The sequence below is a fragment of the Pan paniscus genome, chromosome 13 (assembly GCF_029289425.2).
Source record: "Pan paniscus chromosome 13, NHGRI_mPanPan1-v2.0_pri, whole genome shotgun sequence".
Classification (NCBI taxonomy): Eukaryota; Metazoa; Chordata; class Mammalia; order Primates; family Hominidae; genus Pan; species Pan paniscus.
In genome coordinates this window covers 143540829-143567838 of record NC_073262.2, presented here as the reverse complement: position 1 = coordinate 143567838, position 27010 = coordinate 143540829, and the positions used below count along the sequence as shown (strand labels likewise).

At 55.0% G+C, this 27010-nt stretch overlaps 1 protein-coding gene across 1 annotated transcript; it reads right to left on the bottom strand.

The window, feature by feature from the left end:
- Positions 1 to 594: 594 nt before the first annotated feature.
- On the bottom strand, positions 595 to 11954 carry AGXT (alanine--glyoxylate aminotransferase). Its single transcript, XM_003813074.5, has 11 exons — positions 11775 to 11954; positions 11370 to 11562; positions 10053 to 10117; positions 9068 to 9168; positions 6495 to 6565; positions 5485 to 5569; positions 4341 to 4436; positions 3539 to 3608; positions 1935 to 2030; positions 1435 to 1563; positions 595 to 872 (listed from the first exon to the last, which is right to left on the bottom strand). Exons 1-11 carry the CDS (start codon positions 11937 to 11939, stop codon positions 765 to 767), a joined length of 1179 nt encoding a protein of 392 aa, XP_003813122.2. The 5' UTR covers positions 11940 to 11954; the 3' UTR covers positions 595 to 764.
- Positions 11955 to 27010: the final 15056 nt, after the last annotated feature.

The window sequence follows — 27010 nt, the reverse complement described above, 5'->3', positions numbered from 1 at the left end:
CACTGCACTCCAGCCTGGGCAACAAGAGTGAAACTCCGTTTCAAAATAAATAAATAAATTCAAATATGCCAGGCTGATCTATGGTCACAGAAGTCAGGCAGTTGAGGGGTGGGCACTGGCTGGATGGGAGCATAGAGGACCTTCCATTGGAGGCTTCCACGTTTCATGGGCTCAGGTCCTGGCTGTGCGCTCTCCAGCACGCAGGTACCCTTGTCCATGACAGGGGTCTCCAACCAGCCCTGTGGGCTGTGTGGGTTCACCTGGATGTGGTGTGTGAGGACGTTTGGGGGTGTGACATCTGGGGCTAGAGTGTGGTGACAGCACCTCCTCCAGGGGAGGATCTACCCTGTGGGCTCCAGGATGAGGAGTGTCCCCCTAAAGTCCACAATCAGGCAGCTCAGGGAGCAGAGATGCTCTCCTCTCACTCTTTCACAGAGCACCCCACACAGTGAGGAGAGGTGGCCAGGCCCTTTATTAAACATTCCCGGGAGGCTCATGGCCTGGGGACTGCAGCTCATTTGGAAGGCACTGGGTTCTGCGCCCAAGTGGACTGTTTCCAGGAGGTGCCACTGGAGGGAAAAGGGCTGCCTGGGGCCAGGGAGGCTGCCTGGTTCTGCCTCCCGGGCTGGGTCAGTGGCTTTTCTGTCCCCAGGCCTGGAGGACCTTGCAGGGTCTGTTTGCTCCTGATCCCTCAGGGTGGGCATGGGACAGGTGTGTGCCAGTGCCAGGTGTGTGCCAGCGCCAGCTGTGGGCCAGCGGGCAGGTCACAGCTTCTTCTTGGGGCAGTGCTGCAGGGCCGCCCTCAGGGCCTCCGTCACACGGTCCACATTCTCGCGGGTGGCATTGCAGCCCAGCAGGCCGATCCGCAGCACCTGGGGGGCACAGGCCGGGCTGACGTCAGCCTCCCGCCTGGGACCTGCCTGACCCTGACCGACGGCTGGCCAGAGCCAGGATGGGCTCACCTGAGTGAGGACCGCCACCCGGTGTCCACGAGGGGAGTTGACAGCCCTGTGCAGGTCACAGAGGGGGCCCTCGAACACCCAGGCCAGGGCAGGCTCTCCTCCCTCTGCACCCGCAGCCATACGGGAGGACAGGGTGGTGCAGTGAAGGTCCCTCCCCACTGCCACTCAGAGACACAGCCAGGCCCAGGCATGGGGCTTCCGGCCTGGTTCCAGGGTCTGCTCAGAGGGAAGGAAGGATGTTCCGAGTGGAATCATAAAGGCTGCACCTGATGACCTCAGCGGGCTGGGGTGGGAGCAGGGGCGACAGGATACGCTTTACTGGATACCCCTTGGAGAGTGGGCCCTTCTGGATGCTCCTGCAATCTGGGCTTTCGGATGACCCCGGCCTCCCCTGCACCTGGTGCACAGTCCTGCTCAAGTTGGGGTGGCGGGTTTGGTTTCTGCAAAAGGCCCTCGAGGCGCTCCCTCTCACCTTCCCCGTGGAGGGCCCAAGGCCACCCATGATCTCAATGTCGAAGTGGTCCATGACGTAGCTGACGATGTCTCTCCAGTCATAGCCAGCGGGTACAGCCACAGTAGTGACTGTGGGAAGCCGGAGCGCCTGCAGGAGGGGCTGGCTCAGTGCGTGGGTGAGAGGCCCTGCACGGGCCTTTGTGACAGCTCTTGGCCAGCGCCATCTGCCCCAGCTTCAGGTTCCAGAGGAGCCGGGGGAGAAAGGGCCAGGAGAGAGCAGGGACCCCACCCCTTAGGAGGCGGTGGATGGGCAACTTCCCACTGGAAGATCACAGGCCGTCCTGAGATCCCGCATCAGAGGCCGGGAGCTGTGACTTCATGGCTCCTGCCGAGACTAATCCCTGGCCCCGAGGCCACACCACCGGGCAGCCGCCCCCTCCTTCTCAGGAGGGGGCTGGGCAAGAGCCCCTCATCCTTCCCCATGGGTGCAGGGCTGCCCACTGCCAGGGGCCTCCTTACCGGGTCCTTCACGAAGAGCTGCAGCCCCAGTGCCTGCAGGCGCCCATGCAGATACGCCGCGGCCTCGCGGTGCTGGCGCCAGCTGTTCTCCAGGCCCTGTGTGGGAGATGGCGCTGGTGGGCAGTGGCATGGGTGGGATGGGCAGGAAGCCCCGCCCTCTGTGGTGCGGGAGGAAGAACCTGACTCTGCAGGCCTTGGTGCAGGGGAGCCCCTGGAGCCCCCAGTTTGACTTTGCCCGGGGGCAGGGCCTGGGTCTACCCCAGGGCAGGAGGAAACATCTGGGTCTGGGAGAGACAGAGGAGGGTTCAGAGAGACAGAGGGGAGGTCTGCCTGTGGCCCCTGGGGGAGAAGAGGGGAGAGTGCCTTGCAGGGGGAGGGGACTGGGCAAGGAGGGGAAGGGCTGTTGGGCTACACAGGGCTGGAGTGGATCAGGGCCAGGGCTCAGGGTGCTGGCTCCCAGGCCCCCTCTCCTCTCAGGGCCAGCTCCCCTGACCTGGCATCCTCCCCAGCACTGCTCCTGCCTCAGCTCTGGACAGGTGAGGGGTGGTCTCTCCAGCCCTGGGCCCCTCAGTGCCATCACCTCTGGTCACGGGTCCTCCCGGCCTCCAGTCACCAGCTCTCATGGCCACCCCAGGTGGGTCCCCGGAGCAGCAGCTGCTCTCTACTCTGGCCCTGGCCCGTCTTCTCTGTGCATGTGCCCCTGCAATCTGCACTCTGCCAGGTCCCTGTGCCTCTGCCCTTGACTGTGCCCTGCTGTCTGGTCCTGTTCTCTTCCTTCTCTGCCCAGCTTACACCCCCCACCCATCTTTACGACCCTAGAGCCTTTCCCTGTGTGAGCGCCTGACCCCTCGCCTTCCCCCGCGGGTGCGGGTGGCATTTAGCTTACAGGGGCACCCTGGCACTAACCCAGCCCTAGGCAGTGGCTTTATGAGTGGACCCAGGAGGACAAACGTGGCAGGCACGGCCTTGCAACCTCACGGGAAGCTGGCTGCAGCCCGGGGATCCTTCCTGGACTCTGGACTGGTGGCTGGCAATGGGCCCTGTGGGACACAGGACCCAGATGAAAGTACGTGGGCCTTCCTGTCTCGTGGCCTGCAGAGCTGCTGGGCCTGAGGCCACTCTCAGCCGCCTGTGTCCTGAGAGTGTGGATGTTGCAGTGGCCAAATCAACCCCTGGTCACACCCAAGTGCTCATGCTCAGCTCTTGCCCTGCCATAGGAGCTGGACAAGCCTGCAGGAACTGCCAACCCTCACTTTACATCCACGCCCACCTATCTGTGGGCACGTCTCTGGCCCCTTCGGCCTCCCCTTCTCCCAGCCCACCCACTCACCGGGCCTCACTTACTGCTTCACACAACAATGGAAGGGTTGGGAGCATCCACACCTGCCCCATTGCTGCATCTGTCCCTGGGGCTGTGTCTCCCTGGCCCTGCCCACAGCCAGTGTACCCGGGGCCCTGTCCTCTCTTCCCCACCCCCACTGAGGGCCTGTCTCTGGCAGGCTCCCTTTTCTCTGTGCACCAGGGATGGTTCCTTCTCTGCAGGCCGCGCCCTCGACAATCCAGCCAGTGGCCCTGTCTCCTCCTGTGGAGTGCAGCCCATGCACCTGTTCCGCAATGAGGGCCAGGCTCTCTCTCAGGCTGTACAGGCTGATGACCGGGATTGTGTGATGGTACCTGGAAGACACGAGGGGGCTTGGTCCAGCACCATGGGCAGGGTCGGGGGCAGATGGGGCATTAGCTCTGTCTGCCCCAGCCCCAACAGCACAGGCTGTCTGACCACAGGCCGGTATCCTCCGCAGAGGAGTCCTGTCCGGGTTCAGAACTTTGGACCGGGAAGGCAGCTTCGTCTGCCAGGGAGAGCATGGCTCTGTGTAGGGCCCAGCCAGGATGCAGTGGGTGGCTGCAGGAGCAGAGACACGTGCCACCACCTCCCTGCGGAGCCCCTCAGTCCCAGCGTGCCTGCGAAGCTGGCACTGGCCCTCTGTGCCCACTGGGCTAGGGCACCATTCCTGGCGCCTTGTTCCTGTGTGTAACATAAGGGGCCTTGGGTTTATGGCCAAGGTCGTCTTTTCAGAAGGGGTAAGCTGAGGCCCAGGAGTGGGGAGATATGGCAGGGCCAGGTCCAAAGTGCCCGAGGGTGTGCTGGGACCTCTGGGGGGGACAGTGTTTGTGGAAGCGGCCGTGGGAGCCATGACCCTGCCCAGAGCCTCGGGCCAATCGAGGAAGGGGGGAACCCAGGGTGGGGCATTTGACTGCCTGATGCAGGCGGATTCTGGGGCTCTAGTTGGGGTTCTTGAGGCATGAAGGTGGAGGGCTTGGGGAATCCCTGAGTGCAGTGAGAGGCCAGCGCCCCACCTGTCAGCCATGCCCAGCGCCCTCCACCTTCCCATCCCTGCCAGGCCTCACATCCTGGGCTGGTGGTCACAGCCCCAGAAGTTGGCCAGCCACTTGATGTCCAGGTAGAAGGAGAAGGGCTTCGTTCTGCGGGAGTACATCTTCTTTCTGGGGAGAGAGAAGCAGGCTGAGCACCAGCCCCTCAGCTTCGGCTGAAGGCCAGGGCGGTCTCTCGCTGGCTGTCCTGTTTCACAGGAGTGAGATGGGGTGGGGCCCCCAGGAGGGCCCGCCCCAGCTGCATTTGTGCTTAGGGGCCAGAGTGGGACCGGGTGGGTCGTGGGTCCCTCAGCTGTCCAGTCCCGCTGGCCCTTGGGCCCAGCTGTGTGACCCTGCCACGGGGGCACCAAGGCCAGCTCCCTCCACTCTGTGTGCCCCTTTCTCTCCCCCAGCCCCTCCTACAGGGTCAGCCTTCATTTCTCACATCACCCAGAGGTGACTGCTTTCGGGCCCCAGGGGACACTGGCCGGGCTTGAAACTTTAAATGTGTCCGTCTCTACAACTCCAGATTGAGGGGCCAGCCCCGGCCTCTCCCCAGGCTCCTGACTCACACCCAGCCGCTTCCTTCACCCTCCCTTGTGGTCCAGCTGGCATCTCAGACCTCCCACGTCCAACACCGAATTCCTGACTTCTCCCCGAAGTCCTCTCTGTTCTGGGGAACGGCACCTCCAGTTGCCAGGCTGCAGCTGGATGGGAACCGCCTGTGAGGTCTGGCCCCCTTCCCCCACCCCCTGCCCGGCCTGGCTCAGAATCTGGACACCAGGAGCGGGAGGTGAGATTGGGACTGCAGGGGGCACTGTGTGTGGCCCACGTTGTCCCTTGGGGTAGCCCCTGGAAGCTGAGCCAGGGCGGAGGCCGGTCAGGGCACTGGGCCTCAGGCCCTCAGTCCTTTCCTGGTCACTCCTTGCTGTGAAGCTGGGAACTTCCAGAGCAGTGGACTCTGCACCCTGCACACGCCTGCAGCCCTCCCCTCGCCCGGCCTCCCCACTCCCTGTGAACGCAGTGCCTTTGGCCTCCCAGAGAGTGGGCAGGAGAGCGCCAGGTGCTGGAGGAGCATGGGGAGCCCTTCCTGCCTGGCTCCCGCCCCTCCCGCCTCGGGCCACCTGAGCTCCCTGCAAGCCCAGCCCTGCACAGAGGTGAGGGTCTGTGGGTCACTCACTTGGCCTTGTCACTGAAGGAGATGAGCGAGGTCCCTGGAGGGGCGTTCAGGGCCTTCTGGGAGCCCGAGTACAGGATGTCGATGCCTGTAGATGGGGGGTTTGCTCACCCCTGAGCCCCACCTCAGGGCAGGCCAGTCCAGCGGGATGCCTGCCTAGCTAATGGGCTGGTAGGCTACGACCCTACCACGAATCCATACACGATAGGAGGGGAGATGTGGAAGGGAGTCCTGGGTTCAAATCTGGGCACTGCTGCGTGGCAGCCATGACCTCAGGCCTGAGCGTTTTAGCGCAGCTTCTCCCTTTGCTGTGCTGGTCCCCAGGGACAGCCCTGCCACCCCGGGCACCGTGTCCCTGGGGCCCTCCCCAGGTCCCTGCTTTCAGTAGTAGTTTGAGGATCAGCCCAGAAATCCCTCCCTTCCTGCCTGAGAACTCCCAAATCAGGAGGGGCTCTGCAGAAACAGACAGGCTCCCATGGAGTGGGTGGGCAGGCACCGCAGTGGATGCAATGTGCAGGCTCTCTCCCGTAAGCGGATGGGCACAGGAGGCTCCTTGGCCCCTCGGCCGGCCTGGTTGAGGTTCCCTGCAAGGTGACCCTGACAGTGGTGCTCACTGCTATGGGCAGCCTGGCAGGGCGCAGGGCAGATGTGAAACTGAGCCTCTGGGGGGTTGGGCAGAGGGATCCCCAACGCCTGATTGACTGGAGCCCTGGCCCTTCCTCTTCCCACTGCTTCTGCTACAGCTCTGGGGCATCTCAAATGTCCCCCACCAGAAGCTGTCCCTCCTGCCAGTCCCCATGCCTGGATCTGAAAGCTCAGTGGAAACACTGGGGTGCTGGGTAGTTCATGGAGCCGCTCTTGCCCCAGTAAGGAGTGAATGTTTCCCTGGGCCTGGTGGAGATGGGGCCGAATCCGCAGCATCGGCTGCTGGACGCAAGCTTCCAGCAGGGCTTCCTGCACGCGGAGCCCCAAGGCTGCTTGGGCTGGGTAGGGCCCTCAGAGCACACCCTTACCTTGCTGGTCCATGTAAAGGGGGGTCCCGCCCAGGGATACCACCGAATCCACCAGGAGCAGGCACTTGTACCTGGAGAGGTGGGGGACAGAATGGAGGGCAGCAGGTGAGGCAGGGGGCCACTGGAGGGCTTGGGCCCCAGGCTGGATGGGGTTTCTGAGCCTCAGGCTGGCAAGGAAGGCGGGGCACCTCCCACCTCCACCCCAGGAGTTGGCCAGTTGCCTTCTCCTGCCTGTCAGGATCCATCAGGACCTGTGGCTCTTCCTTTCTCAGCCCTGAACATTGGAGCAGAGGGAGCTGGGGGAGTGAGGGAGCATCACGGCCCTGGTGAGACCCAGCTGCAGGGCCCGGCAGTAGTGCTGAAGAGGGTCAGCCGGGCAGTCTGTGGTTCCCAGGGACAGCGGGCGCCTGAGGGCCTGTGTGGACCCCAGGGACCAGGGTGGCACCAGGCTGGGCCTACCTCTGCCAACAGCTGCTCGGCCCAGCCACTGGCCAGAATCTAGGCCAGAGGGGACAGAGTCCCAGAACAGCCCAAGCAGCAGCGCCACAAACTCTCACCCTCCTCCGCCTCCATGTTCAAGAACTCTCGCCCTCCTCCTGCATGTTCACGAACTCTCACCCTCCTCCTGCATGTTCACGAACCCTCACCCTCCTCCGCCTCCATGTTCACGAACTCTCACCCTCCTCCGCCTCCATGTTCACGAACTCTCGCCCTCCTCTGCCTCCATGTTCACGAACTCTCGCCCTCCTCCGCCTGCATGTTCACGAACTCTCACCCTCCTGCTGCATGTTCACGAACTCTCACCCTCCTCCTCCTGCATGTTCATGAACTCTCACCCTCCTCCTGCATGTTCACGAACTCTCACCCTCCTCCTGCATGTTCACCAACTCTCACCCTCCTCCACCTGCATGTTCACGAACTCTCACCCTCCTCCTGCATGTTCACCAACTCTCACCCTCCTCCACCTGCATGTTCACGAACTCTCACCCTCCTCCTGCATGTTCACCAACTCTCACCCTCCTCCACCTGCATGTTCACGAACTCTCACCCTCCTCTGCCTCCGTGTTCATGAACTCTCACCCTCCTGCATGTTCACGAACTCTCACCCTCCTCCACCTCCATGTTCACGAACTCTCACCCCCCTCCTCCTGCATGTTCACGAACTCTCACCCTCCTCCTCCTCCATGTTCACGAACTCTCACCCTCCTCCGCCTCCATGTTCACGAACTCTTACCCTCCTCCGCCTACATGTTCACGAACTCTCACCCTCCTCCTGCATGTTCACGAACTCTCACCCTCCTCCACCTGCATGTTCACGAACTCTCACCCTCCTCCTCCTGCATGTTCACGAACTCTCACCCTCCTCCTGCATGTTCACGAACTCTCACCCTCCTCCTGCATGTTCACGAACTCTCACCCTCCTCCTCCTGCATGTTCACGAACTCTCACCCTCCTCCTGCATGTTCACCAACTCTCACCCTCCTCCACCTGCATGTTCACGAACTCTCACCCTCCTCCGCCTCCGTGTTCATGAACTATCACCCTCCTGCATGTTCACGAACTCTCACCCTCCTCCACCTCCATGTTCACGAACTCTCACCCCCCTCCTCCTGCATGTTCACGAACTCTCACCCTCCTCCTGCATGTTCACGAACTCTCACCCTCCTCCTGCATGTTCACGAACTCTCACCCTCCTCCTCCTGCATGTTCACGAACTCTCACCCTCCTCCTGCATGTTCACGAACTCTCACCCTCCTCCTGCACGTTCACGAACTCTCATCCTCCTCCACCCACATGTTCACGAACTCTCACCCTCCTCCGCCTGCATGTTCACGAACTCTCACCCTCCTCTGCCTCCATGTTCACAAACTCTCACCCTCCTCCACCTCCATGTTTTCTTATAAAGAAAAAAAGACACAGAAAGTATCTCGTGCTGGCCGCAGGTGGGGACGGCCTGGGTGTTGCTGAAGCTGGCCAGGTTATGTTTGTGAGCTTTATTCATGGCCACCGTCCATGCAGCAAGCTGTCTGGGCTGGGGGCCCTGTCAGAAGGACCCTCCCTGGCCGTGGAGTTTCTCTCCTCTGTCCTGTGCTCAGACCTGCAGACGGGACTGCTGGGTCCCAAGGGGCTCTGTCCGCATTTCTCAGGAATCCCATCTGACTCCATTCAAGGCCTTGCCCTGTGCACCCCCATGCGGGGATGAGGGAGGCTGGAGGAGGGAAGTGGAGGGCATCAGGCAGCTTTAGTGTCCTGGCAATCTCGGGGTGAGGTGGGGACAGGCCCTGGCAAGATATGGAAGTCTGCACCAAGCCCTCTTCAGCCCTGGGGACAGAGGTCAGTGGGCACTATGGGGGCGCTCGGCCAGGGAGCACCTGAGCCTGCCCTGGGACCTGGGGTTGTCTTTAGACTCAGCCCAGAGCAAAGAGGACCTGGGAGGTGCCTGCACCCCACACCATGTGACAGAGGCTGGGGTGGGGACCAGGGGCAGAAGGACCAGAGGGACCAGTGCCCACCCCTCCCCACAGCCTGGCTCTGAGCTGTGCTCCAGTCCACCACCCTGGGGCCAGGCTCACCTGTGGCAGAGTTCCCCGAAGCCATCAAGGGGCTGCAGCACGCCGGTGGACGACTCCCCGTGGGTTAAGAACAGCAGCACTGGCTTGTGCTGGGCCAGGCCCTGAGGAAGCAGGGACGGCTGTGGGTGGAGCTCAGAGGGGCAGGGGCCAGAACACCCCCACAAACCCCCCATGGGTGGCGCAGCTCCAGGTAGCAGGGGCTGGGCCTGCCTCTACTCCTCCCTGATGGTGTGCATGGGAGGAGAAGGCTGGGGCATCTCCGCTCCGGGACAAGGGCTTTTCCAAGAACAGGACTTTGGCGCAGAGATGGAGGAGGGTGGCCCCAGCCTGTTGCCTGGCCTGTGAGGGCTGTTGCTAGATGGACTGAGTCCCCACACTCCGGGTAGGCTGAGGTTGACTTCAGCCCACAGGGTGGGGTATCCTGAGTGTCAGGGACATGTTCTGCAGCCTAGACTCCAACTTGGCCTCCTGCCTCCAGCGTCTCTGGCCCTGCCTACAGGACCAGGCTCCTGACTCAGTTTCCCTGCCAGACAGAAGCCTCCTTACCAGTCTTCCCACCATTCCCAGGTAATGGAACCCTCCCCTGTGGCCGCTCACCAGATGCTAGGATGGGCTGAGGGTCAGCCACCAGCCTCCCGGCCATGATCCCACCCTGCTGGCTGGCCACTTCCAGGCGGCCCCTGAGCCAGCATGCCCCCTCCCACCTCCTCCTGGCCCTGACCCCCACCCCGGGTCCCCTACCTCCTCTACCTCCTGCAGTGTGTAGTGATCTCCAGGGTCCTTGGCCACTCCCGGCCCTGACCCCCACCCCGGGTCCCCTACCTCCTCTACCTCCTGCAGTGTGTAGTGATCTCCAGGGTCCTTGGCCACTCCCGGCCCTGACCCCCACCCCGGCTCCCCTTACCTCCTCTACCTCCTGCAGTGTGTAGTGATCTCTAGGGTCCTTGGCCACTCCCAGCCCTGACCCCCACCCCATGTCCCCTACCTCCTCCACCTCCTGCAGTGTGTAGTGGCCTCCAGGGTCCTTTGTCATCGGGTGCACTCGGGCTCCTGGGTGCAGGACAGAGTGGGCCGTGAGTGTCCCGCACACACCGTAGAAGCCAGTGTTGGGCACCCGTGGCCCTGCTGAGCAGGGCCCTGTGAGGGCTGGACCCCACCCACCGTGGCACCCTGGCTGCCTGCCTGAAGAGGAGGGTGGACTCTGCCCAATGAGAGCCTCTCTGTGTGTAGAGCCAGGGCCATCTTGACCCCCCTGCTGTTGGAGCCAACGCTCCTGGGGCACTCTTGACAGAGCTCAGCTCAAATGCCCTTTCTCAGGCCACACTGACCAGTGCCTCCCCAAGCAGAGAGTGAGCTCCCGGGGGTCGGGGCTGCACCTGGCCCAGGGCTGGCACACCACAGGTGTGATGGATGACAGACTGAAGGATGAGGGGTGAGTGAGGCAGCAGCCTTGCCCTCTGTTGGAGCTGGGGACTCCAGGAATCAGGGCCTCATCCCCTCCCTCTCTCTGCCCTATCCTGTGTGCTGTTCAGGGCCAGGTTGTGGGAGGGGAAGAACCTGCGGCCGAGGGGACAGAATGGGGAAAAGGGAAGCCATATACCACAGGCATCTGAGCCTGCGTGCCCTGATGTCCACTTGGGGTCCTGGCCTCTGCCGACCCTGGGTCCCCTTGAAAAGTTTGTGGACTTGGGGTTGGGACCCTCTTGGCTGTTGCGGTTGCGTATTAACCAGCATGGCCATTGTGGAGCTGACCAAGCTGATGTCCCTCAATGCCACAATCAATCATTAAACCCAGGGCACACTCCTGCTCCTGTCTCTCTCCCAGAAAAGTGTACTCCGGAGGCGAATACTCTGCCCATACCTCCATATTTTGTGTATCACATCAAGATTCCAGAAGGAAGGCTGCTGAGATTTGAGGGGAGGCTTCAGCTTCTGAAACCCCACCCTGTCACAGAGCAGAGCTGGTGCCTGGGGCCCTGGACAGCGGCTGGGGCTCTCAAGAGCGTGTGCTGGGACCAGAGGCTTCTCTGTAGTTCCGTCCCGCACACGCTCCAGAAACAGCTCAAGGAGACTGGGGGGATCGGGGCGCCTGTGCTGCTCCCAGCCCTATCAGAGTCAGGCCTCATGAGTGCCCGACACCGCCTGGAGGAGGCAGTGGGCTGGCAGGAGGTTCGTGCGCACAGGGCCACGAGGTGGGTAAGCGCTCACCCAGGAACGGGGGCTGCCAGCTTCAGACAGAGGGAGGCCAGGGAGGCCTTGAAGGATGGATCCAGGGCCATCCCCACCTGGGCCTCTCCCTTACCTATGCGCTCCCCGATGTCCACGGCTCGCTGCCCCCAAATGCCATTGGCCCCAACCAGGAAGGAGTCCCCAGGCTCCAGCACATTGACCAGGGCGGCCTCCAGGGCACAGTGTCCCGAGCCAGAGATGACCAGTGTGAGTGGGTTCCTGGTCTGGAACACGTACTGGATGCCTTCCTTGATCTCGTCCATGATCTGCATGTGGGTAGTATAGGGTGAGACCCAGGCTCCCCGCCTCCCCAAGTGAGGAGGCAGTGACCCCCTTCCCTCGTCCACGATCTGTGGGTGGGTACAGGGGTGAGACCCAGGCCCCCCGAGTGAGGAAGCAGTGACCCCTCCCCTCTTCCGTGCTCTGTGGGTGGGAACATGGGTGAGACCCAGGCCCCCCGAGTGACCCCCACTCCTACCTGGTACATATCCTTGCTCATGGGCCCGATCATCTGCAGCCCCCCGGCTGCCATGATGCGAGGAGCCAGGTTGGAGGGACCAGGCCCCAGCAGGAGCCGGTTGGGGATGGAGAGGGGCTTGAGCAGGGCCTTGGGGGGGTTCACCAGCAGCTTGTGAGAGGCCATGGTCCGCACCCAACCTGCCGCTCGGGAACCTGGGGCTGCACTGGCCTTGGCCAAAGCCTGGAATATTTCCCAGCAGGGCGGACACAGAGGTGAGAGGTGAGGATTGGTGGATAGGCTTCCGTGGCAGCCCTGCCTTTTGCTTTTGTTCCCTGAGGCTTATCTGTGCTTGTGCTGCGGGTCACGGCCAGGCAGCAGGGGATGAAGCCCTCAGGCAGAGGGAGCCCCCAGGGCTGAGTGACAGAAAAACAGAGTGTGACAAAGCTGTCCTCACCCCAGCCCTCCTCGCTCCCACTCTGAGTCCTGCACGTCCAGCCCCTCTTATTCTGCTTAGCTCAGGGGTGAGAGAAGTGTTTCTTAAAGGGTCGGAGCACAGATAATTGAGGCTTGGCAGGCCCTGTGGTCTATGTTGCAACAACTCACCCCTGCTGCGTGCTTGCAAAGCAGCTGCCAGAGGTGTGGGCGTGTTCCTATAAAACTTTATTTACAAAAAGCAGGTGGCAGGCCAGATTGGGCCCATGGACTGTGGTTTGCTGACCCTGGCGCAGCTGATGGGAAGGCTTGTAAACCAAAAATAAAATTCGAAGGCCCCCCAGCAACCATCTGAATGGGGTTCCCTGTCCGCCAGGGTGCTCTAAACTTTAACCCGGAAGACGTTCAGGCCATGCCACATCATAGCCCCCAGCATTAACATCGACATAGACCTTAAGTCTGATAGGAAGCATTTACCATATATTTTCTCTCTAAAGCCTGCTACCTGAAGGCATCATCTGCTCCCTGCAACCCCTATTTCATAACCCAGACACTCCTTTCTGCTGATAATAACTCTTCAGTCAGTTGCCAATCAAAATATGTTTAAATCTACCTATGACCTGGAAGCCCCCCAATTCAAGTTGTCCCACCCTTCCAGATGGAACCAATGTAAATCTCCCATGTATTGATTGATGCCTCATGTCTCCCTAAAGTGTATAAAAGCAAGCTGTGCCCCGACCACCTTGGGCCCTTGTGGTCAGGGGTGCACCCTTGAGCTTGGCAAGGATGTCCTCCCTCCTGAGGCTGTACCACGGGTGCATCCTTAGCCTTGGCAACAAAAACTTTCTAAATTAATTGAGACCTGTTTCAGGTACTTTTTGGTTTACAGGCTCAATTTAGCAAGCAAACCTGCATGGTATACAGACACACACAAGGCAGGGGTTGCACAGTGAGTTTCAGCATGCTGCATTCCAGAGATGTATAGAAATTCTAGTTATGTATAAGTTTTAGGTTGAAAAGAGGCCTGGAACCAGGTGCCAACTTTAGATAATAGGGAAGTCTAATTACTTCTACATTTCTCAAATAAAGAGGTTCCCCCCACCCACCCCACCTGGGGCCTGCTTGATGGTCGCCAGGTGATCTTTGCTGTCCTCATTTTCCCTCTGACAAATATCTTGGTGAAATCTTTGACCCTTCCTTTTCTGCCATGCTCATGTCCACCTGCTTCCTGTTGGGGTCTCAAGAAAGGGGAAACGGCACAGTGAAGAGGGGTGTCCAGTGAGCCTGACTACTTGCTGCTGAAAGGGAGTTCAGGGGGATAGGTCACGTTTTTCCCTTTCTTGCTCTCAGTCATGAAGGGAATAAAGGGTCATGAAAACTTGTGCACGGAGGCACGTGATGGGATTCCATCAAGAAGCCCCATGTAAATGGGAGCTGCAGTTGCAGGCCGGTATTTCCATCAAGAAGCCCCATGTAAATCGAGCTGCAGTTGCAGGCCAGTGTTGGGAATGCATAGCCTTCTGCAGGTGGAATTGTTCTCATGTAGAACACAGAAACGCAATCAGAGCATTAAAAAGGCAGGGACCAAATATTGAAAGAAAAATGACAGAAGATAAAGGTCTAAGGAATGGGGGAAGCCAAGTGATTTTTTGAAAACCAATCAGTAAAAGTTTTGGCCCAGTCTTGGTTGCTTTGGGAAAGTGTGTGTAGCCATTTGGCTTGTTTGATGATTTCTTGGGCATCGGTTCCCACTTCTCCAGACACATTAATGTAGGTGCAACGGGTCCTGTTGATGACAGCACAGACCCCTCCCTGTTCAGCTAGGAGGTAATCCAGAACTCACCTGTTACCAGACACCAAAATCCTGCTTGTGAGTCTAATGACTTGTAGAGCTGATAGATGGGTGCCAGCTGTTGCTATTTCAAGGGAGGCGGTAGGTTCTCTTAGTTGTGATTTCCTGGTAAGTAAAACCTCCCCAAGGGGTAAGAGTTGTGATAGTTCCCACAACTCCGGCCACAGTAAGTCCCAGGGCCCTTTTCCTTCTAGAAGGGAATTCTGAATTAGAAGTGATGTTCCAGACAGTGATTTGGGTGGGAGCTATTGTTCCCAGGCTACAATCACCATAGTGAAGAGAATGATCAAGGTGGGATAGGGCCAAAGCTTGAAAAGGGTTTAAATAGCTTTTAGCGGGGCTGCTAAGCCATAAGAGCCCAGGAGGGGCAGGATGATTATTTTAATTAAAATGTTGGGAAAAAAGGAAATGGGCCTTTTGACAGTTTTTAAGAGGACTCATATGGGGGAAAGACTATGTTTATGTACTGATGGAGGAGGTTTAAAAGCAGGCGGGTGCCAGTGCATGGCACAGGATGTAAACCAGGTGGCACGGTGGTTATTTCCTGCACTGGTTGCATCATTGTAGTAACATACATGAAGGTATTAGGAGTGCAGGGGTGCTGTATACTGGGAGCCCCACTATACTGGTCCAGTTTAACGGCTTATAAATTGGCAGTGATGAGATAGAGTCAGAATTTTTTTTTTTTTTTGAGATGGAGTCTCACTCAGTTGCCCAAGCTGGAGTGAAGTGGTGTGACCTTGGCTCACTGCAACCTCTGCTCCTGGGTTCAAGTGATTCTCCTGCCTCAGCCTCCTGAGTAGCTGGAATTACAGGCACCTGCCACCATGCCCTGCTAATTTTTGTTATTTTTAGTAGAGACAGGGTTTCACCATGTTGGTCCGACTGGTATCGAACTCCTGACCTCAGGTGATCCACCTACCTCTACCTCCCAAAGTGTTAGGATTACAGGTGTGAGCCACCGCACCTGGCCAGAGTCAGAGTTTTGACTGTAGGAGGCGAAGGCCTCACATGAGTCAAAGTTAGCTGCATGAGTGTCATTATAACAAGGTGTACATCCCAAAATAACATTACAAGTTAAGGAAGTTTCAGTGATATTGTAAGTGTGGATGGTGGGGGAAGTAATATGATAGCACGAAGAGGGAGGTGGTTTCCAATTTACCAGCACAGAAGGAAATGGTCGGGGTGGGAAGGAGTGGTGAGAAGAATAATGAAATCCCAACAGTACAGTTCGATTGGAGACAGGGTGTGCTCACGAAGAAGAATCTACATGGCTTGGAGTAGCGGGTTGTGGACGGCAAAGCCAGCCACACAAAGTATTTTCTCCTCTCACAGTAGCATATGAGATGCTGAAGATGATATTGTCAAACCAAGAGGATTGGGAAGTTTTTATATGAGAGATAAAGAGAAAAACATGAAAGAAAGAAAAAAGGAGTCTCATTGTTCTAATTCAAGGACTGTTACAAAAGTTGCTCCAAGTATAATTAGAAAAACCACCCTGCAAATAAAAATCTAGTGCAAGCTGAATAATTGCATGTGGGTCTTGAGAAATGGGGATTGGATAAAGAGACAGTAAATTGGCTGGGCGTGGTGGCTCATGCCTGTAATTCCAGCACTTTGGGAGGCTGAGACGGGCGGATCACCTGAGGTCAGGAGTTTGAGAACAGCCTGGCCAACATGGTGAAACCCTGTCTCTACTAAAAATACAAAAAAAAAAAAAAAAAAAAAAAAAATAGCCGGGCATGGTGGTGCATGCCTGTAATCCCAGCTACTCAGGAGGTTGAGGCGGGAGAATCACTTGAACCCAGGAGGTGGAGGTTGCAGTGAGCTGAGATCGCACCATTGCACTATAGCCTGGGTGACAAAAGCAAAACTCTGTCTCAAAAAAAAAAAAAAAAAAAAAAGTAAGTGAATTGAGGACAATCTCAGAAAATTGGAGGACCTAAAAACCCTTCTGGAGTACATAAGGAAATGACAAGGGAGGGGAAGGAAAGTGAATGATAAACACAGCAAAAGGCTTACGTGGTATCCTTTGCTTTTGAAGAGAGGTTAGTGTCACCTGGTTGTTTGCAAAACAAAAATCATAGATCTTCCAAGGGCTCAAAATGTAAGCAGGCCAGAGTTCTGGTGGCAGTGCAGACTTTATGTGGCAAAGGTGGACCCAAGGGGAGAATCCCTGCAGTTAACAGCTGTGGGAGAGGCTATGAGGACTTGAAAGGGTCCAGTCCAGAGGGCTGGAAGGGGTTTTCTGTCTTGAGGCAAAGTTTTTAAATATACCCAGTCCCCAGGTTAACAGGAGGTCTTAGTTCTGATGAGGAGGGGTCAGATTTTGGACAAAATTTGTCCTGGTATTCAGTAGTGGCCTGGATAGTTTGCCCAGGGAGGCATCACATTGAGACAGATAATGAGCCTCTGGATCAAGTAATAAGTCCGTTTGTAAAAAGGGCATCCATAAATAATTTCAAAAGGGCTAAGGTGGGTTGAAACCTTTGGGAATTACTCTAGATCTTAACAGGGCAATAGGAAGAAGAGTTATCCAAAACAGTTGAGTTTCTATAGAGAGCTTAGTGAGAAGGGTTTTCAAAGCTAGGTTGGCCCTTGGATGACTGTGGGTGGTAAGCAGCATGTAAGTGATATTTTATTTGGAGGGCCTCACTGATTCCTGGAGTAATAGAAGAAATAAAGGCCAGGCCATTTTCTGATTGGAGGGATTGAGGGACTCCAAATCGAGGAATAATGTGTTCTAAAAGAGCTGTAGTTACTTCTGATGCTCTTTCTGTTTGAGTGGGAAGGCTTTAGTCCAGCTTGTGAAAGTGTCTATAAAGACTAAAAGGTATCTGAATCCCTTATGAGAGGGCATGTGGGCAGAGTCAGCTTGCCAGTACTCCCCTGGGACAGGCCCTCTATGTTGAATAGGTTGGAGGAGGGCAGGGGGTTCATTGCACCCTCAGGATTTGATTGACAGCAAATTGGGCAGGATTGAGAAATGTCCCATAGAGTTGGGGCTAGGCTAGGTTAGGCCCTTGAAAAAGAGGATCTCTTAAGGCTTGTAAAGTTTCCACCCCCAGGTGGTTAGCCTGATGGAGATTTTAGAGGATTTTCCATTGTGGAACCTCAGGGAGGAGAAGTTTATTTTCAGAGTTTTGAAGCCATCCCTCAGGAATGAATGTGAAACCCTGTTTTAGTGCCTTTTGTAATTTTTGTGGGGTGTGCTGGGGTTTTGGTGGGGTTGGGTGAGGAAAGAGGGTGGCCAAGCAGTTGATTTAGTTTGTTTATCTGCATAATTATCCCCTCTGACAGGATTTGAGTTATCTTTTTGATGAGCCGGACAGTGAAGGATTTTGCTATTTCAATTGGGAGATGTATGTCTTCTAGCAAGGTTGAAATTTCAGGGACATGCTGAATGGGGGTGTTATGGGCTGTGAGAAGTGCATGGTTAGTGGGGGTGTTTTGGGCTGTGAGAGATCCTCTTTGCTTCCAGTGGCTTCATGGGCATGCGTTACGTGACACACAGACTGAGTCAGGATGTAAGTCACTTGAGCTTTATTCCAGTCCCCAGTTAGAGAGCTATGATAAGGGCTATTAGTTCAGCTTTTTGAGCCAAGGTGTTTCCTCTGGGTGGAGGACCTGATTCTACGACTTTAGTTAGGCTAACTATAGCACAGCCTGACACTCTCCTTCTAAAATGAACCTGCCACCATCAGTGCACCAGGTAGAATCAGGAATTTTATGCACAGTGTCCTTTAGATCAGCCCTAGCACTGCAATAGTTTCAATACAGGAATTCAATAGTTTCTACACAGGAATGTCCAAGAGCAGCCATAGGTTTTATAGATAGTTCAGGAGTTTGCAAAAAAAGTGATTGGTACTTATGAATTCTATTATCCGAAATCCAATAGAAGGCTTTAAAATTTAGAATATCCAAGACCTGATGCGGGGATAAAAATCATTAAGGTTTGTCCTAGAGTTATTTTTGAGGCTTCTTGGACTAACAGGGCCACCACTGCTAAGGCTTTTAAGCAGGGGTGCCATTCCTGGGATGCCAAGTAAAGGTTTTGAAAAATACACTACAGGGAACTTAGAGGGCCCCAGATCTTGGGCTAAAACTCCCAAAGTGATTCCCCTTCGTTCATGTACATTCAAAAAGAAAGGCTTGGTCAGATCTGGTAAGGCTAAGGCCGGGTCTGAGATGAAAGCCTGTTTTAAAGTCTTTAGAGCATGCTTCATATTATTAGTCCATGTTAGAGGTTGTCCCTCAGCTCCTTTGAGGGTTTCATGTAAAGGTTTTGCTATTAATCCAAAGGGAGGAGTTCATATTCGTACCCTCTAAGGACCCAAGCTGTTGTTTAGTTCCTGGAGTTGTCACGTTTAAGATAAGATCTTATATTTTGTATTTTATTTTTTAATTTATTATTTATTTTATTTTATTTTGTTTATTTTTTAGACTGAGGTTTACTCTGTCACCCAGGCTAGAGTGCAGTGGCATGATCTTGGCTCATTGCAACCTCCACCTGCCAGGTTCAAACAATTCTTCTGCCTTAGCCTCCTGAGTAGCTGGGACTACAGGCACCTGTCACCACACCCAGCTCACTTTTTTTGTATTTTTAGTAGCGATGGGGTTTCACCTTGTTGGCCAGGCTGGTCTCGAACTCCTGACCTCAAGTGATCCATCTGCCTCAGCCTCCCAAAGTGCTGGGATTACAGGTGTGAACCACTGTGCCGGGCCTAAGATAAGATCTTTACAAGTGCTAGAGAGGCTCTTTGTGCTGGGAGTTAAGATAAGACCCCAAAATTGAACACCCTGTGTGGATATTTGTACCTCAGAAGGAGATACTTTGCACCTATAATCAGCACGTTTGTTTAGTACTAATACAGTATTTTGGTCTGGAACAGCTTTGCTAGGACTACAGATTATAGGTCATCCACATACTGGAGTAGATTGCTATCTGGGAGAAGCTGCAGTGTGGACAGATCTTTAACTAGGGCCTATCTAAAAAGGTGGGAGCTATCTCTGAATCCCTGGGGCAGAACTGTCCAAGTTAACTGTTGAGTTATTTGAGTATCTGGGCCTTGCCATTCAAAAGCAAACAAATATTGGCTATCTGAGCATACAGGAATGTAGAAAAACACATTCTTAAGATCAAGAACTGTAAAACAAGCTGTGGTGGAGGGAATCTGTCCAAAAAAGGTGTAAGGGTTTGGGACAATAGGATGAATAGGAATAACAGCTTCAGTAATAACTCTAAGGTCAGAGCCATTTGGTTTCTTTATAGCTAAAAGGGGGGTGTTACAAGGTGAGTTGCATGGGTACACTCATCCACGGGTTAAACATTTTTGTTATTAGAGGTTTTAGCCCTTTTCATGCTTCTGGTTTCAAGGGGTATTGGGGGGTTCTGGGGAACTTATTGGAATTTTTAAGCTGAATGATGACAGGAGTGGCTGATATTGAACGGCCAGGAATAGAAGTTTTCCAAACCTCAAATGGCACTTGTTTTAGAATGTGAGGTTCTACAGATTGTAGCAGCTCTTTTGGTGATGTGTGAGTTAAAACAGCTAGAAGGTGAAGCCTTAGCTATAAATTAGCTTGTAATTTTGTGAGTAAGTCATGCCCTAATAATGGAACAGGGCAGCTTGGCAGGACTAAAAAGAAGTGCGTAAAGGAATAGCCTTCCATTTCACAAGGGAGTGGTGGTGTGAAACAGCCTCGTTGGAGTTTTCCATTCACACCTGTGAGGAAAATGAGGGACTGGCACATTGGGCTACAGTAAATGTTTAAAGCTCAATAATTGGCCCTTGTATCCCTGAGGAACATTGTCTCTTGTTCAGCCTCAATCAGATTTCCTCAGGGCTCCTCCATAGAGATAGAGAAGTTAGGGGCCACACGGCCCTGTCAGTCATCTGGAGAATGACTTTCAGAGGTTTGGTCATCACCCAGGGAGAGAGTGAGAGGTGCCCGTCCTTGCCCTCATCCTTGTCCTTGTTCTGCAGGACCCCCTTGTTGGGTAGGTTGGCAAGGTTTTGGCTGTGATGGCACAGAAGGAAGAGGTGCCCCACGCCCTGTCATGGGGGAGAGAAGGAAAAGGCACTCTTCCAATGACCCTCTTGTTTGCAATGAGGACAGGGTCCCGGGGGCAGCTTATAACCCAGAGGTTTGGGATATTCTATACTCTAGTGTCCTGGATTCTTGAAATAATGACAGGCCCCTGTTCTGTTAGTGTTATAGGGACAAGCCTTGGGGTTAATAGCAAATGAAAAGAATGTGCCAATGCTGTCGCCATGTCAGTAGCTTGACCACACCATTTTTCCTCCTCCAACTGAGCCTTTCTTATTTTTAATGTTTCCTCCTGGTTATTGAAAACCTTAAAGGCTGCATTTAGTAAAGTAGGAAAGGGAGTTTGTGGGCCTTGCTCTAATTTTGGAGTTTTTGTCTGATGTCTTAGGGAAGGCTGACATAAAACGTGTGGCCAGAATGGATTGGCCCTCAGGGGTTCCGGGGTCTAACTTGGTATATTTATGCACAGCCTACACCAGTCTAGCTTGGAAAAGGGCAGCGGTTCTCAGATGGCTCCTGAGTGATTTCTCGTAATTTAGAAAAATTAACAGGGTTTATTAGAGCTTTTTTCATTCCTTCCAACAAGTAAGTTATAATCTCGTCTGCCCCTGCCTCTGTCTTGGCCACATTGGCAGCCTGGTATTGCCAGTGGGTTCTGTGTTGGGGACAGATTTTTCCCGGCTCTATTATCATTAGGATTATGAGCATGAGCTTTATGTGCCCCAGCTTGAGCTAAAGACCATAGGCTTGATTTTTCGTCATGGGAACAAGTAGTTAATACACGAATGTGTCTTCCCAGGTCAAATCAAAGGCAAGAATTAAAGCTCGAAATTCTTGAATGAACTTAGTGGGATCCTGGCTAAATTAACCCAGTGTGGATTCGAGAAAGATCAGACATTGGAAAAGGGACATGAACTTGAATTGTTCCCAAATCTCCATTTGCCACCTTGTGGAGAGGTAAAACCCTTGTGGGATCTTCTGAGGACTCTCTGCTAGTGGCATATGTGACTCCTGTGTGAGTATGTGAGGGGGATAGAGTATCTGGGTATGGGGGCGGGAGATTGATTGGGGGATGGAGCAGACTGAAAGGGGGCAGGTGAAGTGGGAGCAGGCTGCAGAGGGTGTGATGGGCAAAAGGAAGGGCCATCTAAGACATCAGAATCAGGGAGGGAGGAAGCTCCTTAGAAGCATATGTGGCAATTTTTGTGTAATTTTGGGTTTTGGGATAAAGCCAAAAAGACTTGAACACGTGGGACCTCTGCATCCTTTCTGAGGTTCCAGCAAAATGAGTCTAGCTGTAAAATAATATTCCAATCCAGGGTCCCATTCAGAGGCCAATATAAATTATTGGGGAGCATATATTGAACCCCAGATATATTACAAAAGAAAACCATATGCTTCTTTTTCAGAGTTTGTGGGTCAAAATGAGACCAGTTTTGAAGAATGCCATCCAAGGGTGAGTCAGATGGAATTGAAGAATGAAACGGACCCATGTTGGGTTCAGATCAGGTACTACAAGATCCCTGAGGTGTCCCTGAGGGACTTGGACCTCACCTCTTCGGCTCACTCTATTCGGGGGCGTCTACCACAAATGGAGGGCCTGCCCTTGCCTGGACGACCACTCCAGGTGTGCCCGTGTTTGAAGGGTCAGCTCAGACCTAAGGTGAAGGAGAACTCACTCATAACTTGGGATGCGGTTCCCACTTGAAGTGGAATCCAAACGTGGGTCCGCAACCAGTGGAATATGTCTGCGCAGAGTGGGGATCACTGCTGCTCATTTCCAAGGCACGGTTTACAGGGCATCAAGTGAAAGTGGACTTGCCACCCCAAAGGGCAATAGTAAATTCCCTCTTTTGTCTTGGCCTTCGGGTAACACCAGGTAGTGCCCTTGGCCAGAAACCTTCAATTGCCAAAGAGTACACAAGCTGGTTCCCTGGCGGTTCAAAAATGGAAAAGAACCCTGGCTAATTCCTCACCCCTAAGGGCAGTGATGGAAAGATATCTCTTCTCTAGGGCTTCAGGATCCCACTGAAGAGTGGTCTTGGACAGGGCCCTCAGTTTCCAAGTAAAGAACCAGACCATCAAGGGAAGCAGGGAGGGAAAAGAAGGGAGAAATCCCAGTAAAGTCCTGTACGCACAACCGAGGTGCCTGGCAAGGTGTCGGAGCCCCAGCCTCGGGAAGGGGCCGACTCGAGGGCTGGTAAGAACTTACCAATGACAGTATGGGTTTGGAAGAGGAAAGTTTTATTAGGAAGAAAGAACGCTGCAGAGAAGTGCAGTGGGTGCCTCTGCCGGAGGACTCAGCACCACCAGGGATTTTCCTTAGGAGCATTTCTGGACCCCATGGCGGGAGGTGAAGGGTGATTTGCACGACAAATGCTACATTTGTAGACATTCTGGTGCCTTAGTGATGGCAGGGGGTGCACATTGAGTTTCATCAGCCACGCATTCCGGAGATGTCTAGAAATTCTAGTTACTTATAAATGTTAGGTTGAAAGGAGGCCTGGAACCAGGTGCCAACTTTAGATGATGGGGAAGTTTAATTACTTCCAAATTCCTCAAATATGGAGCTTTGCCATGGATGGCCTGCCTGATGGTCACCAGGTGGTCTTAGCTGTCCTCAGCCAGCTCACGGGGCCTTCCCAGCTCTGCCTCCTGCCCACCCCCAAGCACACTCCCCTCTGCTCCAGTCAAACCCATGCGCCTGTGCCTTGGCATGTGCTGGCCTCTCTGCCAGCAGTGCTTGCTCCTGTCTTTACTCAGCTCCCCCTCACTCCCCAGGGAGTCATCCCAATTGTCCAATGTCCTCAGCTGCCACCAGGCCACTCACCCCATCTGTTGCATCATCTGTTGACTGCCTGTCCTCCCTGGGGCAGGACCCCCTTTATGCAGCTCTGTGTGCCTGGCATGGCATGTGCGAGGGCATAGAAGATCTGGACATAGAGTTGGCTGACTGGTCCCGGAGGGTGGGTGGGCAGCCCTTGGAAAGCCAAGGAGGTGTGTGTGCTTTGTTCCAGAATGGAAGGTGTTGTTTGCTCATCCTTTGTCAAGGTAACCAGGAGAAGCTGTTGCAACCACCAAGGGAAGGTGTTTCCTCAGGCTGAGAGCTTATTGGGAGCTTCGGAGCTACTAACCACAGCAAGCTGCAGGGCAGGCAACTGACCTTTGTCACCCAGGAGTCCAGGGGATAAGGGCCACCTGGCCAGGTAGCCAGGCCGTTCCAGTCAAGGCCAGCAGCAGCAGCGCCTGAGAGTGGCCTCTCGCAGCTGTGAAACGGGGGCTGAGGGCACCACCTGCCCAGCTCACCCGCCTTTCTGGGCCCTGGGGTGGGCCTGGGCTGGCAGGATGGGGCATGAAGTCCGGGTCAGGACCCGGGACTGGCCTGCCTTGCCCTCCTGGGCAGGACTGACCTGGGGTTGTCTTAGTTCCCCAGAGGAAGTCATCAGCGGAACCAGCCAGCCTGCTACCTGACACACAAGGCCAAGAACGGAGTATCTTTTAAAAATTTAACTTGTTTTGTTATAATTGATATAAAATAATGCAAACAATTTCTTTGGGTCTGGTGCCTGTCTCACTAAGGCAGGCGAGCCTGTCGCCCTTAGGTGCTGTAGGGAGATGCTGTGCGGTCTGCCAGTCACGCGTCCCCACCATGCACCATTTTAATTGAACCCCGGCTAAACCAGCCTGTTGGGACATCCAGGCTGCAGGTGGCCATCAGGGCATTTGTCCTTCAACAGGCAGCAGCTGGGTCCCAAGAAAGGGGACGATTGGTGTAAAACCCACTGCCTCAACTGGAGGGCGGGACCCCTGGGCCGTGGGGCCTGTGCATGTGTAATGCAGTGGTGCCTCGGGGGTGTCCGGCACAAGTTGCCCCCTCCAGGTCACGGCCTGAATGGCAGGAGTTGGTTCTGGCAGGTGAGGGTCCTGCAGAACGGATGCCACCCAGTGGCTCCTGATGATAAGCCGCGTCCTGGGGTCCCTGTTCTGGTGCCATGTCCTGGGGTACCTGTTCTGGTGCCGTGTCCTGGGGTACCTGTTCTGGTGCCATGTCCTGGGGTACCTGTTCTGGTGCCGTGTCCTGGGGTACCTGTTCTGGTGCCGTGTCCTGGGGTACCTGTTCTGGTGCCGTGTCCTGGGGTACCTGTTCTGGTGCCGTGTCCTGGGGTACCTGTTCTGGTGCCGTGTCCTGGGGTACCTGTTTGGGTGCTGTACCCAGGTCTGGTGTGCCATGAGGGCTGCCACCCATGCCTATGCTGTGACCCCATCCCTGGAACAACCCCTCCCATGCTGAGCCTGCTGCTGCATCCCTGCTCGGCACAGGTACCTGTGCCCAGGACTGGGCGTAAAACCAAGTCCTGTGTGGACAGCCTGCCCGTGCAAAGCCAGGAGTCCAGCCAGGTGGAGGCAGGGCTGTCCCTGGACCTCTTATCTGTGAAGTGGAGGCAAGTTCTCCCCTGGAGTGACAGGGCAGAGGTCAGGGGCCACAGGTCATCACAGTAACGAGGGTTGTGGTGGAAAATTCCGGCTCCGCCTCTCCCACCTGGGCCAAGGCCGCCCTGACACACTCTCCCCTCCCCATGCGACCCTGGCCAGCCCCAGGGTCCTCCCCGACAGGAGTGGGGGGTATGCGGAGCACCTCCCTGGGAGTCGGCACAGCCTCCTAAATGCTGGAGGACTCAGGAGCCACGACATCAGGGATTTCCAGGCAGCCTCCAGGGCTCCTTTCCCCAGGCGCCTCTGGATGTGGCAAGTTCTTGGCATTGGTGGGTGGGGTGGGGGCAAGAGGTGGGTATAGAATCCAGCACTGCCTTCCTGGCGTTCACTCTGGGTTCCCAGAGGAGAGGAAGCCTTGGCCCCTCAAGACCTTCCCAAGCCCATGCCACAGAGATGTGAGCAGAGACCCCGTGTGGGGTTGGACAGGACAGGCCTGGCCCCCTTTCTGGAGGTGGCTGCAGGGGGCAGGACAGGTAGGGCCACCTCAACCGTGTGGCCCTGGCAGCTGCTTGTCCCACTGGGACCCCACGTCCTCATCTGCACAGCAGGGACACGCACTCGGGCAGCGAGGGCCACGGTGACTTGTGGGGAGAGGGCCACGGTGACCTGTGGGGAGAGGGCAGCTGCCCATTGCCACGGTCTCTGGGCTTTGCTCCTGGGCCCCCAACCGGCCCCCACCAAACTGGAGGGCCCCAGCACCCCAATTCCAGGAAAGCCCATCACCCTCTTCTCCCAAGTGACTGTAGAATCTGAACCGGAAAGTAGAACAGATGATGAAGAGGATGCCCGGGCAGGTGTGGCCTCAGGCTCTGCTGGGGCTGGCCCCATCTGCCGCCCCTGCCCTGCCTTCATGAGGCCAGCATTCTGGATACTGGGGAGTTCTGCTGGGGAAACAGCACCCTCCACACATCTCAGCGGCGATCAGTGGGTGCGGGGTGCATTGCAGCTCCCAGAATATGTGTGTCCTAGAACTAACCCCTGTGAAACTGACCTTGTACTAGGGTCTTTGCCAATGTGATCAGGTTAAGGGCATACTGGATGAGGGTGGGCGCTAGCCCAGATGAGATAGGAGGCCAGCAGGAGTCGTACTCCGGACTGGACTGAAGACAGGCCAAAAGCAGCAAGCAGCATGGAGGACATCCTCTGGCCACCCTCACTGCCCATCAGCCAAAACACCCCACCAACACCAGGACAGTTTACAGTGGCACGGCAATGCACGGAAGTCACGGCCCATTTCCGTGGCAACAACCAGAAGTTACTGCCCATTTTCTAGCAATTTCTGAATAACCTGCCCCTTCATTTGTGTGTCACTAAAAGTGGGTATAAATATGGCTGCCAATCACCCCCACACGTGGCTCACTGCTTATGGGTAAGCCTGCAGCACTGCCACTGCCTCCCCGAAGCTGCTTTCTTCCACTACCTGCTGGCTCTTGAATTCTTTCCTGAGCAAAGCCAAGAATCTCCCCTGCATCATAGTGACTGGTGTTCCATAGAGGCTGGCATGGATGCCATTGAGGAGAAGGGGGTCTGAGCGAGCTGGGTTCTCCTTTGTGCGTGGCCCGCACCCACTCACGAGCCTCTCCACCTGGAATTCTGCCCTGTGGAGGGGGGATGTCCACGCCCACCCTGGCCTGCATCTCAGGGATTTTATGAGCATCATCGGGCATAACGTCCCACAGTGAAACCTGCCCAATTGTCCCATAGAACGGATGTCGATGGTTTCTTTTGAATAAACACAGAAATTGGCCCTCCCAGTCTTAAAACTTGAGAAAGCTACATCTGTCTTATCTGAGTTCCTTTCTCAGGAAATTGGCCCTCAGTCCTCCCAGATAGTCTGAAGGAATGGAAACTCACCAGATCATGGCATCTAGACAAAAGGATGCCAGACCCTTCCCCCGTCATGGCTGCCTGTCCGGCCACCTGCTTCCTCCTGACCAACTCCTCTTCCTCACTCTCCCTAGTTCCTGTTTTCCTGCATATAGTTACATTTCTGCTCTGTAAACCTCTAATTTTAGTTGATCAGGGCAATGGATTTGAGATGCATCTCCCACCTCCTTGGCTGCAGCTCCCCATTAAAGCCTTCTTATTGGCTTTCTGTGTGGCAAGCAGCAGGACTGATACCAGACTCCTGGTGTTTTGGTAACAAGAGTACACTTGGGAAACTACAGCCACGAATCAGCTCAGCCCCAATGCTGATGAGAAGCTGGTGGCCTTGCCCTTCTCAAGGATTTTCTCAGGAAAATCAATTTGATGCCTACTTGAGATGCACTTTTTAAATTGATTTTTTTTTACAATAAAAGTATTGTGTGCTCATTGTAAACACTTTTAAAACATCAAAATACATTGTTTAAAAAATTAAATGCCTTTATACCCTCTATTTAGATGAGCCCACTTTTATTTTTTTTTGAGATGGAGTCTGGCTCTG

Bases quoted from the DNA above. Each gene is read 5' to 3' on its own strand.
- AGXT (XM_003813074.5), bottom strand. From the start codon at position 11,939: ATGGCCTCTCACAAGCTGCTGGTGAACCCCCCCAAGGCCCTGCTCAAG. The intron at 11,563-11,774 runs GTAGGAGTGGGG...ACCCACATGCAG, and splicing joins TGAGCAAGGATATGTACCAG to ATCATGGACGAGATCAAGGA. The intron at 9,169-10,052 runs GTAGGGGACATG...CTGCTTCCTCAG, and splicing joins CACTGCAGGAGGTGGAGGAG to GGCCTGGCCCAGCACAAGCC.